At 43.5% G+C, this 18433-nt stretch overlaps 1 protein-coding gene across 15 annotated transcripts in view; it reads right to left on the bottom strand.

Moving 5' to 3' along the window:
• Nucleotides 1–18433, bottom strand: part of CLIP1 (CAP-Gly domain containing linker protein 1) — a 105287-nt gene that overhangs the window by 14205 nt on the left and 72649 nt on the right. For 12 of the 15 annotated variants that reach the window (XM_081892885.1, XM_081892875.1, XM_081892886.1 and 9 more), the window contains 4 exons: nucleotides 16623–16729; nucleotides 9772–9886; nucleotides 4455–4507; nucleotides 2608–2628 (listed from right to left, as the gene is read on the bottom strand). In XM_081892885.1, coding sequence (XP_081749011.1) covers nucleotides 2608–2628; nucleotides 4455–4507; nucleotides 9772–9886; nucleotides 16623–16729 — 296 coding nt within the window. The remainder of the gene's footprint in view (nucleotides 1–2607; nucleotides 2629–4454; nucleotides 4508–9771; nucleotides 9887–16622; nucleotides 16730–18433) is intronic. The other 3 variants (XM_081892880.1, XM_081892879.1, XM_081892884.1) reach the window with 1 other exon arrangement.

Here is an 18433-nt window from a genome sequence, read left to right on the forward strand (position 1 = left end):
TTTGTTCTTGTTTTGAAAGACAGCCAACAATTGCTATTGGAGGAAACTAAAATCGAGCAGAGGTAGCCAGAGAAAGAGAGAGCAAGAGAGTATCTCATGCACATCCAGATGGAGCAAAATGCAAACTGAAGAAAGGGATAATCAATAGCCCTAAACCAAAGGTTGTTAAGTGTCCATGGTATCTACAGTTAGTGAGAACCACGATAACCAGCGGGTGAAATACAGCACAGTCCTTGCAGGAGCCCAAGAAATATGGCAAAAACAAACAAACAAACAACAGTGATAATACATCACAGAATTCTATTTGAAGTTATGCAGATGTTTAGTCTTAGTCATGGAAGCAGCAACTGGAGAATCTGGGATGTACAGACATGAAGGCACACACCACAGCTGGGTCAGGGTTGTTGTTTTTTAAGACAGAGAAGGAATTGAACAGAATCAGGCCACAGCCCCGAACAGCTACCCAGAGTGTCTCTTCTAAATATCAGAAAGGCTGTCTTTTGTTCCAGAAAAGCTCCATGGCATTTAAGTCTGCCTTTGATTCTGCAGAATGCTTGTTGAGCACATGAGTGACAGCTCCTATATGTCAAGCATTGACCACTGCTCTGCTAAAACTAACAGCAGCATGCCTTGCATAATTACTGGGGCCGTCTGTGCATCACTGGCTATAACGCTGAACTGTGTGCATTCAAGGTATGTGCTTGAGTGTAAGTAAAAGTGTGTCCATATAGGTAAACTCTGCACACACAAAAAAGCAAGTTGTATTCACAATATTGGGCTAGGTTTGCATCATTTTTGCACTGGCTTACACAATTTGAGAAGAAAGGAAATGGCAGGAGGACACAGAGAAGAGCATAAGCTTCTCCTGACAACCATGGGGACTAGGAACTTGATTGAAAAGCAGAAAAGAAGAGCCAGGATTATTAAGATGCCAGTCTTTGCACTAGACAGAAAACATTGTGTTTCAGGTGTGTATGAGAAATGCACCTAATTTTGGAGGTGTTCACAGCTTATCATACAAACTGTTCTTCTGGCCAGTGACATTCCACACTTTCACATTTCACAAGCCCTTCTGCAAGTGGGAAAGCACATGACCAGTACACACACACACAAATTTATATTATTATTTATAATGCAACTACTTATGGAAGTGGCAAGTGCCATCCTAACTGAGGGTCTCTCTCTAATGTGAGAGACAAGGGCAAATATATGATTCACAGCTACAATGCATGCACACATCATCTAAAAAGCATGCTTTCTGCATCAGAGCATTTCTTTACTCATATGCAAATTTAAGCAATTAACTAGAACCCAAATAATTAATTAGGTAAACCATTTCAAATCAGGTGACAGGCCTAATAGATACACATTTCAAATGCCCTTTCTTCTCAGACACCTCTCACATTTGTTCTCTTCCACCATGACTTTGAAAAATGCCTCTTGCATACACCTCCAGACACTTCAACTGGATCTGCCAGCACAGAACCCCCATGATACATAACAGAGGCCTAGAACCATTGGGCTCTTAAAGGTAAAGGGACCCCTGACCGTTAGGTCCAGTCGTGACCGACTCTGGGGTTGCAGCGCTCATCTCACTTTATTGGCCAAGGGAGCCGGCGTACAGCTTCCGGGTCATGTGGCCAGCAGGACTAAGCCACTTCTGGCAAACCAGAGCAGTGCACGGAAATGCCATTTATCTTCCCGCTGGAGCGGTACCTATTTATCTACTTGCACTCTGACGTGCTTTCGAACTGCTAGGTTGGCAGGAGCAGGGACCGAGCAACGGGAGTTCACCCCATCGCGGGGATTCGAACCGCCAACCTTCTGATTGGCAAGTCCTAGCTCTGTGGTTTAACCCACAGCGCCACCCGCGTCCCATCTTAGCATCAGGCAAAATGAGACAGTCCACCCTCGGCAGGAGTAAGGTAAGGCACAGCAAATAATCATTTTATTATGTTTTTACTAACATTAGGGAAAATAGTTTTTTGGAAATTCTGCCTTGGCACCAAAATGCTTGGAAAACCTCTGCCAATATTTATCCTTGGGTTAAAAAAATGTGGCCATTCTATGGTTAAATTGGAAGATGTGCTTTGAATGACAAACTATATATATTTCTATGTAGTTGTGTGTATATGTATGTATGTATACACCCACACACCCACACCCAGCAATTTGAAAGCTCAGTCATGCTGAGAAACCTCATCCGTTTTCTTGTAGGATGGGAGCACAGTTATTATCAACTTGAAAAGTATAATTTCATGGCTCAAAAGACCCATTTAACAACAGTTTCCAATTGGTTTATTAGGGCAGGGCTCATGACCATTTTGTACGGTAATTCCCATGTTTTGTACCATTTTTTTAAAAACATTTTATGTTGCAAGGGGCTCACCCCACCAGAAGCATCTCCTGAGCAAGTTCCACTGAAATGAATGGGATTTGCTCCACTGAGTGAAGTAGATTTGTGCAGGAGACATTCTTAGTGGTTTGCCCAGAAGCAGCTACTAAACAGATCACATGGGTGACTCCAATAACCCCCAGCTAGAAGCACACCCAGATTCTTCGCTTGCCACAAAAGAAACCAAGAAATTCAAATAATGAAGCAAGTACCTTAAAGTGATACTGGGCAAGCTTTAAAAATGCAAGATAACAAGAACCACATGTTAGAAACATGGAAGAGAAATGCAAAATACAGTAAAGGAAGAACTAAATTTGCACTGAAGTGGATTCTGTTGTTGTTGTAAAAAAAAAAAAAGATTTAATACTGCTGAGTATTTTACGAAACGAAAAACGAAACAAAAAGCAAGACACTAAGGAAACAAAAAGGCAGCCGAAAAATATGTACAACAATTTTTATTGGCGAGGAAAAAAAAGTTATTTATTGTAACGTGGATAGACTTTCTTTAGTCTTACCATTAAAGACACACAGATATAGCAAAGGAAGCAAGGGTAGGAAAGGGGAGAGAGAGGAGTGAAATGAGTATTGAGAAAATAGCGCAGGCTCAGAGACAAGTCAGACAGTTAGCAAATCCACAATGGATCTAATGAGCTGAAGCAACACTGAGCCCCCTTTTAGCTAGAGAGTCCCAAAATTCTCTAACTCCGCCTTCATCAACCTCGTGCCCTCCAGAGGTTTTGAACTACAACCAATAGGAATCAGTGGCACTTAGCTGACCTCCCACCACGTGCGTCACTTTGGCTTACCCAGGGAGAGAGGGAAAGGGGCAAAGCCAGGGGGAGCGCCCCAGGGGCTCAGGTGGTACATGCACCAACCTCGCTGCCACCTCGCCTCTCACCCTCCCGGTCCCCTGAGGGCTGCTCTGCTCCCTGTTGCTGACCCTTGGCTGCGCTGGCTGGGGCAGATGGAAGTTGCAGTCCAAAATATCCAGAGGGCACCAGCTTGGAAAAGGCTGTTCTAATACCTACTTTCACAAAGACAATTTTGGGGGCAGGAGAATAATAATTATTGTGGGTGAAATGGTGATGGGCAAGACTGCTGACTCCATGAGGTCTCTCTATATCAACTGACCAAAGATCTCTTGTTTTTACATCACAAAACCTGAGAGGTTAGGCAGAAAACCTACTGCTAATTCCTGAGCCATGAAAATGAACTGTTTGGAAAGTCCCTGGTTAATTTAACTGTCTCAATCACTACAAAGATACATAAACTACAAGGCACCCTGTAAGCATACTTCAGAAACAAAACTCATTCATGTTTCTATGCAGTAAGTTTGATATTTACTGTTACAATACTGAATTCTACCAGTGTAACTGCTGGATACTGAGAGGGTTAACTGCATAGCATAAGTTGAAAAAGGAAAGCACCAGTAAGCCAGAATATTCATGTTTGCTAGGATGCTTTTTTTTCTAAATTAGTTATCCCCTGAAGGTGTTAAAATGTCAATGTTAAGATGTTTCACTCCCAGCTTTTTAAGTTGTTGGCCTCTGTCTGTCTACAGAGACAATGGACAAATGTGCCACTGGGGTGGGGAGGTTTAAAGTCAAACTGTTAGAGTTATTTGCCTGAAGTGGGTATAGAGTTTAGCAATATTTTGACAAAACCACTTAATGAAGACTTTTGAAGCTGATCCACAGGGAGGCTTTGCGCAGTTTCCAGATCTGTTAAAGTGATTCAAAACTCTAGTGCTAAAAATGGCACAATTATCTAGGTGCTGAAATGCAGAGAATAGAAGGGAACATCTATCAGAGTATGGTACATGCTAGATTAAGCAATCTTAAATGCTTCTTAAGGTCAAGCCTTTTCACACAAATTTTTTGCATGTATTTAGTATTCCACATGCATTGTCAACAGCTGAAGGGTGCAGTCCTGGGTTATTTCAACTAAAGAAGGGTAGATGGAATCAAACAGCTTCACTATGGGTTTATTTAGTCCTATTTTCCCCAATTGTCTGTAGGTGCGCACACCCAAACACCCCCCCCCCCGTGAGAAAGCTTACCTCTTTTTCATCTCTAGCAACTGGTTATTAAGGACAGATCTCTCTTCGTCCAGCTGAAAGAGAAAATCAGTCTCATTTACCATTTAAGAATCAAACAGTGCTACCTTCTAATTCAAACATCCTGCAACTTTCCCTAATTTGCAGATTGTCTTCTCTCCAGAGGTGGAAAAAAAAGGGGGGATCCTCTGCAACTTAAGCCATTTTCACAGAAATTTGTTATTTTCAGCAGGCGCATGAGGCAACGCTGCCTCTTCCCCAACTCCTTCTCCCCTCTTCACATGCTCTCTTTGACCAGAGGGATTTGTTGAATCCTGACAGGAGAGTCCTCCTCTGCCCCTTTTAATCCCACAGCAGCAGCCAGCCAGATCACACATACATCCCCCCCCTCGGCCCCCAGATCTCCCTAGCTATAGCCATTCCCCTCCATGTCTCTCAGCTCTGAGCTTTGGCCCTCGGTTCCCAAGAGAGGTTGATGCGCTCTCTCTCTCTCTCTCTCTCTCTCTCTCTCTCTCTCTCTCTCTCTCTCTCTCTCTCTTAGACCACAAGAGAGAGAAGGAAAGTGCAAACCATGGGAGGTTTGGCCTAGAACAGACATCATATTGTGCCGAGAATGTGCTTGAAGTCTAATATAGCTATTTTCAGTGACAGCTTCAGAGGACAGCTCATCTGCCTCCCCCGCACAGGCAGGCTGCACATGCTACTGCTCTCAATTTCAAGGCTTGCTGTAGAGGCAAGAAAACTGAAACTCCAGAGGTGGAAGGAGAAGAATTTGGAAGGAAAAGTGCTCTTGTTCTGAAGGATGGAGGATACAAGGGCTTAAATCGGAGGTAAACAAGGGCAGCCCATGAAATTTCCTTCCTGCAAGCTGCAGAGATGTAACCTACTGCAAAAAGGTAAAATTCACACTTGTTGCTCCACCCACCAATGCCATGCCCCCCCCCAATTGACTTCAAGGGGCATCTTTGGCAATAGAGCCCTCAGAGGTCTCCTCTAGACAGCAGACTTCCTCAGAATAGAGGGATGCTGCGAGATGACAGGCACCCCCACTGCACCTTCTGAAGACAATTCTTCCAATGGGTTTTCCCAGCTAGATGAACGGTTCTCTGCCATTGGTGTCTATTTTGTATTCTTTCGATTTAAAAAAAACCATGTATTTGTTTTCCTCTTTCTACTGTACATTGCCTCTCCTCTGATGCACTTGTGTGGAAGAATATTAATAAATTACTAACTATAATAATAATAATCTGCCAGTTTAACCTCACCACAGTCTGAAAATCCTCATAATGCCCTAGAGCTGGGTCAGTATTCATGGAGGAACAGGTCTGCTATACACAGTGTTTGATGAGAAAGTATCAACTCCCTCTCTCCCACCCAAATGGTGCAGCCAGACTACATGTACTTACCACTTAGGAACACCACATCTCTACATATTATGTGATATAAATAACCACCACAAAAGCTCTGAATATGACATACTTATTTTACAATTTATTTTTAATATATCCAAGAAAAGACCTTTGCTTCTTGCTGAGAATTTCTGGCAGTAGCCCTTCTCCCTGCCCCCATCAACTGAAAAAAATTGCATATGCTACCCCCTGCAGGACCAAATGGATTATGGGAAATTCTTTCAGCAAAAAATACGTAGAATGGAGGATTAATTTTTTTAAGTAATAAAACTTCCTAATTTTAAATTAAGGGCTGCCACACAAAGATTTGAAATACTGCAAGTCAGAAAATTTCCCCAAGGTAAGGGTCTAATATATGATTGAATATCCTTTAATTAATTACAAAGCAGCTAATTACTTAAGCAGCCATGAAGAGAACACCCATATTTCCTCTACTCAAATACACAAACTTCAGATGTAAATATAAAACACTGATGAAACAATACCAATTAAATCTGCAAAATGCCTCAGGCATATACAGACTCACTAACAGATACTGGCCAGAATTTATATTGTTATCATAGCAGTACCAATCAAAAATACCTGCAAGGTAAGTGGAAGAGTCATCTTGCTAGTTTTAAAGACATTAAATCTCACTCCGAAAAATAAGCTCATTCTGGACAGCTTTCATTTACTCCTTTCTAACTTCCTCTGGACAAAGAAAGGCTGGCCATCTGAATTTTATGCAAGCCCTTCTCTGACGTACATTCTAAAGCAGAGGTCTTCAGGGACCCTTTCCACACTGGCTTCTCCGCCATAGAACCAGAGAGTTCTTTTAGGGCACACATGCATGGCTGCCAGGGCAGGAGCCTCCCACTTCCTGAGATTTCAGGGCCAAACCTGAGACCTGGGGGCGGCTCCTGGAGATGTCATGGATCAGGCCTCAGTGATCTCATTAAGCACAGTCGTTGTTATTTTTAAACAAAAAACACAAGGTCCAACAAATGAGCAAATAGGTCACTCATTGGAATTTAAGTCAGAAATCTTAGTGAAAGGGGGTACAGTGGTACCTCGGGTTAAGTACTTAATTCATTCTGGAGGTCCGTTCTTAACCTGAAACTGTTCTTAACCTGAAGCACCACTTTAGCTAATGGGACCTCCTGCTGCTGCCATGCCGCCGAAGCATGATTTCTGTTCTCATCCTGAAGCAAAGTTCTTAACCCGAGGTACTACTTCTGGGTTAGCGGAGTCTGTAACCTGAAGCGTATGTAACCCGAGGTACCACTGTATTCCCAGGTCCAGCTGAAGTAAGGGAGTCACTCCTTTCCTGCTCAGGCAGCCTGGGTAGGGCAGCCCCACATGGAGATTCAAGCCTGCTAGCTGGGGGCGGTGGGTGTACCTGGAGACTTCAGGCCCAAGGGGCCTGACAACCGTACACACACTCAGTTTACATGGGTGCTGGTCAGGTTTCATCACTGCTCTGTGTGAGCTAACAGTGCGCCCTAGAACATCTTGCTGAGTTATAGTGGTAATGATAAACCAATGGACTTGGCTGCCATTACTGATCTTTTTGATAAGGTTCCAAGGAACATCCAGGGTTGCTCACAACACTGTTGAAAAAACCTTAGCAAATGAACATGTGTCACTTACGTTTTAGGGCTAGCCAATTCACATTCCTTGGCACCCTAACTTGGTAGGTGGATATTCTTCCTAGGCTAACACTCCAATTCCAGTTACCAGATTTCTTTACTCTAGGACTTCTCTGCCAACAACTGTCATATGCAGCAAGGGAAGGTGAAGAAGAGGCAGAAAGTCCTTGGACCAGATTTAACTTTGGGTTAAGCTCTTTCTCTTAACCAATTTCCACAACACTCACCCACCCGGAAGCCCCTTCCGAAGCCTTATGTAATGGGGGCAACGGAAATGCAGATAGGTGAGCAACTTCTTTTTATTGCAAGAGGGCCTGTGCAGGAGAAGGGACTGGCAAATTGTGTTTCCTGGTGTGATTTTGAATTTTAAGAAGTTAGAGAGGTAAATTTAGGCTGCCTCCACTTCAGCAATCCTTACCCACCAACTTGGTAAGCTACTCGCTTCTGCTGGGCTGGGGGTGCTCCTGTATTGAAAGGGAGCATTGGGATGCCTTGCAGAAGTGGCTGATCTGGGCTAATTAGCTACATTAGGCTTTATCACGTATTTAGCTCCATGACTACCATGCCTTGGGCAGACACCCATTATTAGTGCCCCCTCTTTATCCAACAATTTAAAGTTGCTTACAAATCAAATTTAAAATTCAATTTTAAAAAAAATGTATGTCTGCAAGCCATACCCAGAGTGCTTTGTTGGTACACATCCAGCATTGGAGCCTGTGCTTGCAATAAGGTCTACATACTATTTTAGCTCACATTAATTAGTCCAGGGACCCCTGCAGGTTTCCCCAAGAGACAAAAGGACAAGAATTGCTGTAAGAGGCTGAAATGTAATGCCCGGGCTCTCTGCCTCCTCAGTGTCCCAGTTTCTTCTCAGCTTCCCAACTACTGCTCATATAGTTTTCAAGCCCAAAGTGATACTAATGACAAAGCTTGGGCATTTTGCATATCCCTAGGTTGCTGAGGACATCTGCTTCTCTTTTGAATAACCAAGTTCCTAGTCCTCATATTTGCAAATAAAAGCTTGTAGATGAATCCATGCTTGTCTCCTACTCATTCCTCTCGCACAAAAACCCTAACCCAAATCAAATTACTTCAAATTGCAAATTACTTCAAAACATGATGCATGGCGGCAAAATTAGAAAGATATTAAGTAGATGTACCCAGATACTTGGTTCTGACTATAGGTTTTGGATCGTCTTGTAACCTCTGCAATGAATACACTTACTACCCAATGAGGAGAAGAATGAAAAGATGATGACAGATTGTGTGAACATAATAGGCTCTCTAAGGTGTTGGGGCCATTGCAGAGTTTTTCTTAGATCCCTGACTTAGAAGTTAGCTGAAAGTTGCTTGTGTGTGATGTGCAAAGGCTGAAGCAGAACACAGATCCCTCGAGTCAGCACCAAGTGTGTGATCCTGGCCAACTCCCATTCATTTCAACAGAGATTGTGCGTGAAAGGCCCATACTATATGTATATGTTAATAAATGGTATGAAGTAGATTTTATACAGCTACTAAATGACCACACATCTATCCCAAGCAAATTTCACAGCAAGCACAATGAATCTCATTTGCACACATTCCAATTCAAAATCATCAAACACAGCTTTCAATACTTAAAAACAGTTTTGCTCACTTGCTCAAACATCCCTTTTACAAATTAGTGCTGGGGTGTGTTGTCGGTTTGGGAGCGGGGGGGAGGGGGGTTCAGCAAGCAGCTTCAGAAGGTCACAGTGATGAAAACCCCATTATAGAGATATTAATGTAAGAAAAGCCACTGACAGAAAGGCTGACCCCTGCTAACAAGCAACACTTCTTTCCATCAAACCTCCTCTCTCCTGCAAAGCATTAGGCAATTTCCCCCCTTTCTTGGATATGTTTGAAGATATTATGCTCAAATACTTTAAAACCCAATGGAAGAGCCACAAACGTAGCACCCTGGAGATAGGCTGGCTTTCCTGTCAGGGTGGACTTTTGCTAGCTTCAGCCGCCCACAAGAGATCACACCACAATAAACACTGAATTCATTTTAAGTTCTCGTTGCCTTGTTGCTGCTGCTGCTTTCCTGGCATTTATACCCTGAAAGACAATTTCCCTCAATCATCAGCATGTGCCGAAATATCTCTCTCTCTCTCTCTCTCTCTCTCTCTCTCTCTCTCTCTCTCTCTCTCTCTCTCACACACACACACACACACACACACACAAATGGAAGAGCATGGCTAGCTCTTAAAAACTCGCTTACAGCAAACTCCACCCCTGGAAAGTCAACGTGAAAGGACATACCTTCTGGTGACTGGTGACTTCCCCCTTGCCAAGCTCCTCGGCAAGTTTAATGTTCTCTTCTTGCAAGACGGCAAGCTGCTGGGACTTCTCAGCCTCTACCAGCTTTAGTACTTCTCTGTGAAGACAGAGAGCGCATGGTTACCATAGGAACAAGAAGGGCAAGGGAGGGGAACAGTGGGAGAGAAATCAGCTTTGCAGCTTGCAAAAAAAAAGGAAGGGAGAGAAAATCTCATGCTTGATGAGATATTTAATAAGGTGACGACCCACATCCCAAATGCCCTCCTCTGTCCAGCATCGATCTTTGAAAGGAAGGCAGTGGATGCTAGGTGTGGAATCACTTCTTTTTAAATGAATTACTTTCCATGCCATTTGAAACATTTTTTAAAAAAGCAAATACACACATTTATCATAGCTGTAAGTGGGCTGGGTCAAGTATAACCGTGTTAAGATTCTTCTCTCCTGAATGGTGTGAGCTGAGAGAGACTGAAGAAGAGTTCAGGCAGCAGACTGCCACAATCCCCCCCCCCAACAACAACACACACACAACCAGCCCCCAGGTGTTGCAGCAATTTGTTTCTAATTAAATCCCCGCTCAACAATCTTGCAATAGGTGCGGGTGAAATATGCAATAAGGTTTACCGTATTTTTCGCTCTATAAGACACACCTTTTCCCTCCTAAAAAGTAAGGGAAAATGTGTGTGCGTCTTATGGAGCGAATGCAGGCTAAGCCAGAAGCCAGAACAGAGAGAGGGAGCGCTGCTCCCCGTGCCCTGCGGAGGCTTCGCGCAAAGCTAGACTAGATAGAGGGAACGCTGTGCAGCGCTCCCTCTAGCTATTCTGGCTTTTGGGTAGCCCCCATGAAGCCTCCGTAGGGCAGTGGGACGAAGGCTCCCTGCTGTCCTGCGAAGGCTTTGCCTTCCTCTTGCGGGAAGTGGGGGGAAGGGACAGAACGTGCGACTCTGTCCCTTCCCCCACCTCCCAGAAAGCCCCCAAGAACCGCACTCCCTTTAAAGAGCGTGCGGTTCTTGTGGGAGATGGGGCAAGGTACAGAGGGTAGCTTACCCGCGGGCAGCCTCTTCCGGGCAGGGGGAGCTTTCATCCCACTGCCCGGGAGAGGCTTCAGCGGCTATCCCAGAAGCCAGAACAGCTAGAGAATATTTTTTTCTTGTTTCCTCCCCCCCAAACCAGGTGCGTCTTATCGTCTGGTGAGACCTAGAGAGCGAAAAATACGGTATATTATATATAAAGACAACTCACAAAGTGGCAGCTATGTTATTGTCAAGACTTGTTTTAGGGCTGATTTTGGTGGGTTTTCAGCGCTTTCTACTCCCCACTCCTAACTCTCTCCCTCCTCTCCCAGCTTTTTGCTTCTCTGCTGCTTGTGAATGGCAAACATTCCACAGCCATCCAGAAGAAAGAGGGAGATGAAAATAAAATAAACTAAGTCAGTTGTGTTACAAGATCAACCAGGTACCTTGGAGGGTAAGAAGCAAAAGCCCACAAATTGCCTTCTGCATGTATATGAGAACATTTATGGCTTGCACTACGACATTGCTAGTGGCAAACAACTAGAGCAGTGGTTCCCAATTAGGGGTCCAGGGCCCCCTGGAGGTCCACCGAACGCACCCATGGGGTCCACAGCTCCATCTCTTGCATCCCCCTGAACTACATTTTTGTCATTTTTGCATGGTAATATCATGATGTTTATGGTCTGTTTTAGCACTGTGCAATTTTTCAATATATCGGCCAAAATTGGTTTTGAAATCACACCGCGTTAACGATTTTGACTCGGCAAAATGACACAGCAATATGAATAATGCAGGGCAGCCAATTCCAAGGCACCGCCGACATTGCATGATGATCTCAGCCGATAACGCTGCTGATCTGAGCTGCCTTCCCTCATGCTGAGGGAGACCAGGGCAACCGATTGCGAGGCACTATCTTCCCCTTATGCTGACGGAGAACAGGACAGCTGATCGCCCTCACGTCAAGACACAGTGGCACTACCTTCCCCTAGCACTGAGGTAGAGCAGCTTTTCTCAGTCAGCAGGAAAGCAGCAGCAGCCACAGAGGACATGCATCTTCACTGGCTGCCCTCCGACTCAAACCATGTGATGAAGGTGCCTCCGTTTCCTCTCCTCTCCCCTCCCATCATCTCTATGGCTGCTCCCTCCCTCACCCCCACGCCTGATTTCAGACATTGTAATATATCAGAATATCGTGATGTTTAGTTGCTGATATATTCCGATGTTGAAAACCAGATATCGCTCAGCCCTGGGTTTTGTTTGTTTGTTTGTTTTTTACTATGTACCTAAAATCCTTTGCTTATTAGGGGCCACCTCATATTTTGTTCAAAAAATTGATTTGCAGAGGTAACTACCACAGTTACCAAAATTTTCTAAAGCAGGGGGTCTGTGGCTTGGCTTTTGATAAATAGGGAGTCCTCAGTAATTAGCTAATTGGGAACCACTGAACTAGAGAGAAGCAGTGCAGGAAGCATCAAGAATCAGCACAGTGCAAGCAGCACACCATCTAGTGTGCTCCTATGTTAATTTCCATCCACAGAGGGGTCATAACCAAAAGACTCAGCCACCCAGCTCAAATTCAAAATGTTTTATGGTGAACGATCAGTGTCAGCAACACTGAAGAGCCCTGAGATCATCTGCATTAGGAGTTCCAACATCTAAGAGTTTTCTAGCTGTTTTGGTTTGTCACCTCAAAAAGCAACCATGCACTTATTCTGTAAGTGGTCTTGAGTGATGCTTGGATTGCTGGAGAGTAAGAATGAGGCCCACTAATAGACATTTTTGGAGAAAGAATAATAGAATTGTAGAGTTGGAAGGGACCCTAAGGGTCATCTAGTCCAATCCTCTGCAACGCACGAATTTCAACCAAAGCATCCATGAAAGATGAGCATCCAACCTCTGATTAAAAATCCTCAGAAGGCGGAAGAATCCATTCCATTGTCAAACAACTCTTATTGTCAAATAGTTCTTCCAACTGTTGAGTCAGAATCTTCTTTCTTGTAACTTGAATCCATTGGTTTGGTCCTACCCTCCAGAGCAGGAGAAAACAAGTTTCCTCCATCTTCCATGTAACAGTCCTTTAGATACTTGAAGACGTCCATCAGAACTCCTCTCAGTCTCCTCTTTTCCAGCCTCTTCAACTGCTCCTCCTAAGGCTTGGTTTTCAGACCTTTCACCATCTTGGTTGCCCTCCATGTTCCAGTTTCTCAATATCCTTCTTAAACTGCGGTGCCCAGAACTAGACACAGGACTCCAGGTGCGGTCTGATAAAATGGGACGATTACTTCTCTTGATCAGGACACGAGACTTCTGTTAAGCCCTTTTGCTGTTGCATCACACTGTTGACACATGTGAAGCTTGTGGTCTACTAGGACCCCTAGATCCTTTTCACATGTACTGCTAGTGAGCTAGGTGTACCCCATCTTATATTTGTGGTTATTCCTGCCCAAGTGCAGGAATACATTTGTCTCTATTGAAATACATTCTGTTAGTTTGGGTCCAGTTCTCCAACCTTTTAAGGTCATCTTGAATCCTGATTCTGTCTTCTGTGGCATTAGCTGTACCTCGTAGTTTGGTGTCATCTGCAAATTTGATGAACACCCTCTCAATTTCTTCATCTAAGTCATGGAACAAGAACGGGCCCAGGATAGAACTCTGCAGTACCCCACCTTCCCTTTTTTCCAGAATGATGAGGAACCATTAGTGAGCATGCTTTGGGTTCTGTCAGTCAACCCACTACAATTCTACCTAACAGCTACTTCCTTCAGTGCATATTTTGCCAACTTCTCTGCAAGAATATCATGAGGGACTTTGTCAAAAGCCTTACTGAAATCAAGATACACTACATCCACAGCATTTCCCCGATCCACCAAGTTTGTAACTCTATCAAGAAAAGGAATGAAATTTATCTAGTATGACTTGATTTTGAGAAACCCATGCCTTCTATTGAGCCAGATCAGTTGTGCCCAGTATGGCCAAGACTGGCTTGGCTAGACCAGCATTCAGATACAGGTGTCCCCTCCCCCCCAAAAAAAACCTGGAGAGTCACTCCAAACGTTATGTGGTAGCAAGCATGTTTACCACTGGGTGGGGAGCCAAGGCCAGTTTCAGTTCCTTGGCACTTGTAGCTGTGTGAAACATGCAATTGTAAAGGCATATTTCACCTCATCTGTCTCCTGAGAAATCTCTATGTGGGACAAGAAGCTACAGTTAGAACTGAATATGGAACAACTGACTGGTTCAAAATTGGGAAAGGAGTACGACAAGGCTGTATACTGTCTCCCTGCTTATTTAACTTATATGCAGAATTCATCATGCGAAAGGCTGGGCTGGATGAATCCCAAGCCGGAATTAAGATCGCCAGAAGAAATATCAACAACCTCAGATATGCAGATGACACAACCTTGATGGCAGAAAGTCAGGAGGAATTAAAGAACCTTTTAATGAGGGTGAAAGAGGAGAGCGCAAAATATGGTCTGAAGCTCAACATCAAAAAAACGAAGATCATGGCCACTGGGCCCATCACCTCCTGGCAAATAGAAGGGGAAGAAATGGAGGCAGTGAGAGATTTTACTTTCTTGGGCTCCATGATCACTGCAGATGGTGACAGCAGTCACAAAATTAAAAGACGCCTGCTCCTTGGGAGAAAGGCGATGGCAAACCTAGACAGCGTCTTAAAAAGTAGAGACATCACCTTGCCAACAATGGTCCGTGTAGTTAAAGCCATGGTTTTCCCGGTAGTGATGTTTGGAAGTGAGAGCTGGACCATCAAGAAGGCTGATCGCCGAAGAATTGATGCTTTTGAATTATGGTGCTGGAGGAGACTCTTGAGAGTCCCATGGACTGCAAGAAGATCAAACACATCCATTCTTCAGGAAATTAGCCCTGAGTGCTCACTAGAAGGACAGATCGTGAAGCTGAGGCTCCAATACTTTGGCCACCTCATGAGAAGAAAAGACTCCCTGGAAAAGACCTTGATGTTGGGAAAGATTGAGGGCACAAGGAGAAGGGGACGACAGAGGACGAGATGGTGGGACAGTGTTCTCGAAGCTACCGGCATGAGTTTGACCAAACTGCGGGAGGCAGTGGAAGACAGGAGTGCCTGGCGTGCTCTGTCCATGGGATCATGAAGAGTCGGACACGACTAAACAACAAACAACAATTTCTTGCATGTATTAACACGTCAAAAGAGTTCTGTGTAGAGCAGCTAGAGATGCTTTAACAGGGTAGTGGAGAACCTCCAATCCATGGGTCTGAAATATGTCATTCAGCATGGGAAAGTTCTATCGATGGTTGGTGCAAAAGAAGACTCTGGAGCACCCTCTAAGTACATTCCTGAGAATTCTGTGGCCTGGGTTTCTTTCCACTTCTACCAAAAATCTGACCACATAGATAAAGGATAACTCTAGGACAGGCATCAATCAACTCAATAGTAATCTCCCACCTTCAGCATCTTGCAATAAAATCTAAATAACATTTTTCTATATAGTTTTGAACCCTGACTGATTCAATCACACTTGTTCTCTTCTGAAATCCAGAGCAGCATTCATTCCTGGCTCTTTTTGAACCATACACAACCCTGGAAATAATTATCTCCTCTTGATGTCTCCTGAGAGCAAATAAATTGGTTTGGAAATCAAGAGCTCCCCACCATCAAATAGCTTCTCAAATATGCAAATATGGGGTTGGCTTGGTTTTAAAGAGAAACGAGGGACCACTGTGAGTTGAATTTGAAGCATGCAGTGCTTTGCGTGACAGAGCCTGCCTCTCTCTCTGCCCACAGAGACTGCAAAACTTGGCTGAACCTGCATCTCTCCCACAGCTAGTCGTGAAAAACCAACATGTTTGTTTCTGCTCATGCAAAATGGGGGGGGGGGCGGCGGGAAATCCCACACAAAATGAAACAAATCATCACCACCCTGCTGGAAATTAAAAATAAAGGCTTTTTTGCAAACAAAATCCCTTATCACTTAGCATTAAGCGTTCCACATTCTCTGGTATCCATGCTTGGGGTTGTTCCTCTAAGGCAATACCAGTAATGCTGTTATCAGGATTAGTAACAAGCAGAGCAATGAAAAAAAGAAAGAGATCAGCTCTGTGTGTGGGGAGAGAGGAAAAGCCCCTATCTGGAAAGTGCTCATGCCCCCAGGTGGCCAAACTACGCATACTTTCAAATCAGTAAACACAAACACAGCAGTCGACATAACATGATTTGTATTAACAATCGGTATCGCCCAGTAACTTTCAGTGACCCATAACTGCATAATTTTTACCACTACAGTGGTACCGCGGGTTAAGTACTTAATTCGTTCCAGAGGTCCATTCTTAACCTGAAACTGTTCTTAACCTGAAGCAGCACTTTAGCTAATGGGGCCTCCTGCTGCTGCCGGAGCACAATTTCTGTTCTCATCCTGAAGCAAAGTTCTTAACCCAAGGTACTATTTCTGGATTAGCAGAGTCTGTAACCTGAAGCGAATGTAACCTGAAGCGTACGTACCACTGTATCTTTTTTTAAAAGAGTCTTGTGGCACTTTAAAGACAACATTGGTTTTTGTGGACTGCTGTCTCCTGACGCAGGAACTGTTACCATGCATCTGATTAAGTGGACCCTCGTTAAAAACAAAAAAGTTTGTGCCTTTAAATAAAGATATTAGTCATTCTTTGTTATCCTCATAAGTTTCAGAAGGAAGAATGGTTCTCGCTACACAATTTCTCCACTATTTCTTAAACAACTGAAAATATCCCTCATACACCACGAACAAACATTTTGTTTTCACGAATAATAAACGGAGTCTCACATAAAGAGTAAGAGAGTTAAACACTTACAGTTCTTTTCTCATCTCTTCCATTTTCTTGCTCTCGGTTTTGAGGAGCTCCTGAGACTTGCTCAGCTCTTCCTTGCTCTTCACGGCGCTTCCTTTAAGGGCATCCAACTTGGAAGAGAAAAGAAAGCAAGAAGGAGACTTGGCCTCCTCTTCTGGGGGACTGAAAGGACCAAGGGGGCTGAGGCATTTCATTTCATTTATTTATCCATTTTTAATACGGCTTAATATAGTAAAAACTGCTAAGTAGTTTACAGAAAAATAAAAATACAAAAAACAGTATCACTTTCTTTAGATAAAAACAAGGTAAAGTACACAACACAACATTGTTGCACAAATAAAACTGATCTGTGTACAAAACAAAACAAATTAAACAGGGAGAATCCAGGAAAGACTGGTAAGCATTTAAGCTTTAAAGAGGCGCTTAAAGGCCATTATTCTTTCCATGCCATGAATTACCTGAGGGAGGGCCTTGCGGGGAGGGGGCTCTTTTCATGTTGTCACTAAATGACAATCTGCTGGTCATCCCTCGACCACCAGATCTCTACAGAAGACTGGCTTGCTCTGTACCAGAGGAGGGGCTCTCATCTATTTTGCTTTCTTTTAAAAGCAGCTGGAGGATTACATGAATTGGACTGAGACTGTAGCAATAGGCGAGGCATTTTTTATTATTAAAAAACAACAACTGCAAGTTGTTATTTACCACATTACAGAAAGCAACTTGTTTTTCAAAATGGTGAAAATAGCAGTCTAGGGTGTGTGTGTGTGTGTTAGTTTAGGGAACTAGTATAAGAAAAGAGGTTAACCCTGCATTCTGCGTCCCACAGTGTAACAATCTTCAGCCAATTAGGAACCCTGTGGCTTCTTTTTTAAAAACCTGAAAGATTCGGGAGACTGTGTCATGTGTTTCCAATGCCTTGTTCAATACCTTGCCCAATCTGGCCATACAACAATATTCTGCCTAAGGCACAACCAACAGTAAATACTAAACAGTACAGAACAGGGCTGCTTTTCAGGCCATCAAAAGTAAGGGAGAACAAAATCTAGGGTTGCTGAATGCTTTAAATATGATTCAAAGGAGAGGACCATAAAGGCAAATGGGGAAATATATTAATCCAGTGAAGCAATCAAAGTCCCAACACATTGCTAGGGGAGCAGGATAAAACTTACATAAGCATTACTGGCATAGAATTATAGTTTTAATCTGAATCTAAGGTAAGTAATGCCTGCTTGGGATCATTTTAATATAGCTACACTTGTCAGAAAACAAGAGGGTTGTACACCCCAAAGTGCACTGGTATTTCAATTACTTTTCCATTTTTTAAAGTTGTGACACACCTCAGAGTCTGCTTTAAAACAGGTTCAGTACAGTATTGGCAGTATAATCCTTTCTGGCACCTTCCAAAAGTAAAATGTATTAAGCTTAATAAGCTACAAGTTCCACCAAACTAGCAAACCAGCTAGCTTATAATTAGATAAACCATCTTGCAAAGAAGTTTTACCATAAAACTTCTAATGTGAATTAAGAGCCCCATCAAAGGAGAGATATTAATCAAACATTAATTGGCAGCAACGATGAAAGGCAGACAACCCTAATTTGACATCCCTACACATTTAGCAGCAGATGACGGATGGAGTGTGCCCAGACAAAAGAAAGCCCTCTACCCTGAGCTGCTACAGTACCTTAAACAGAGGGAATCAAAGAGAGAAGCACTGAGCTGGCGGTGCTGAGACTACCATCCTTTCAATGAATCTGATGTTTCTGGTCCAAACTGACCTCGAGCCTTTATTTATGGCGGTTTCATTTTCCCTGTA

The sequence above is a fragment of the Podarcis melisellensis genome (assembly GCF_964234715.1).
Source record: "Podarcis melisellensis genome assembly, chromosome: 16".
NCBI lineage: Eukaryota > Metazoa > Chordata > Lepidosauria > Squamata > Lacertidae > Podarcis > Podarcis melisellensis.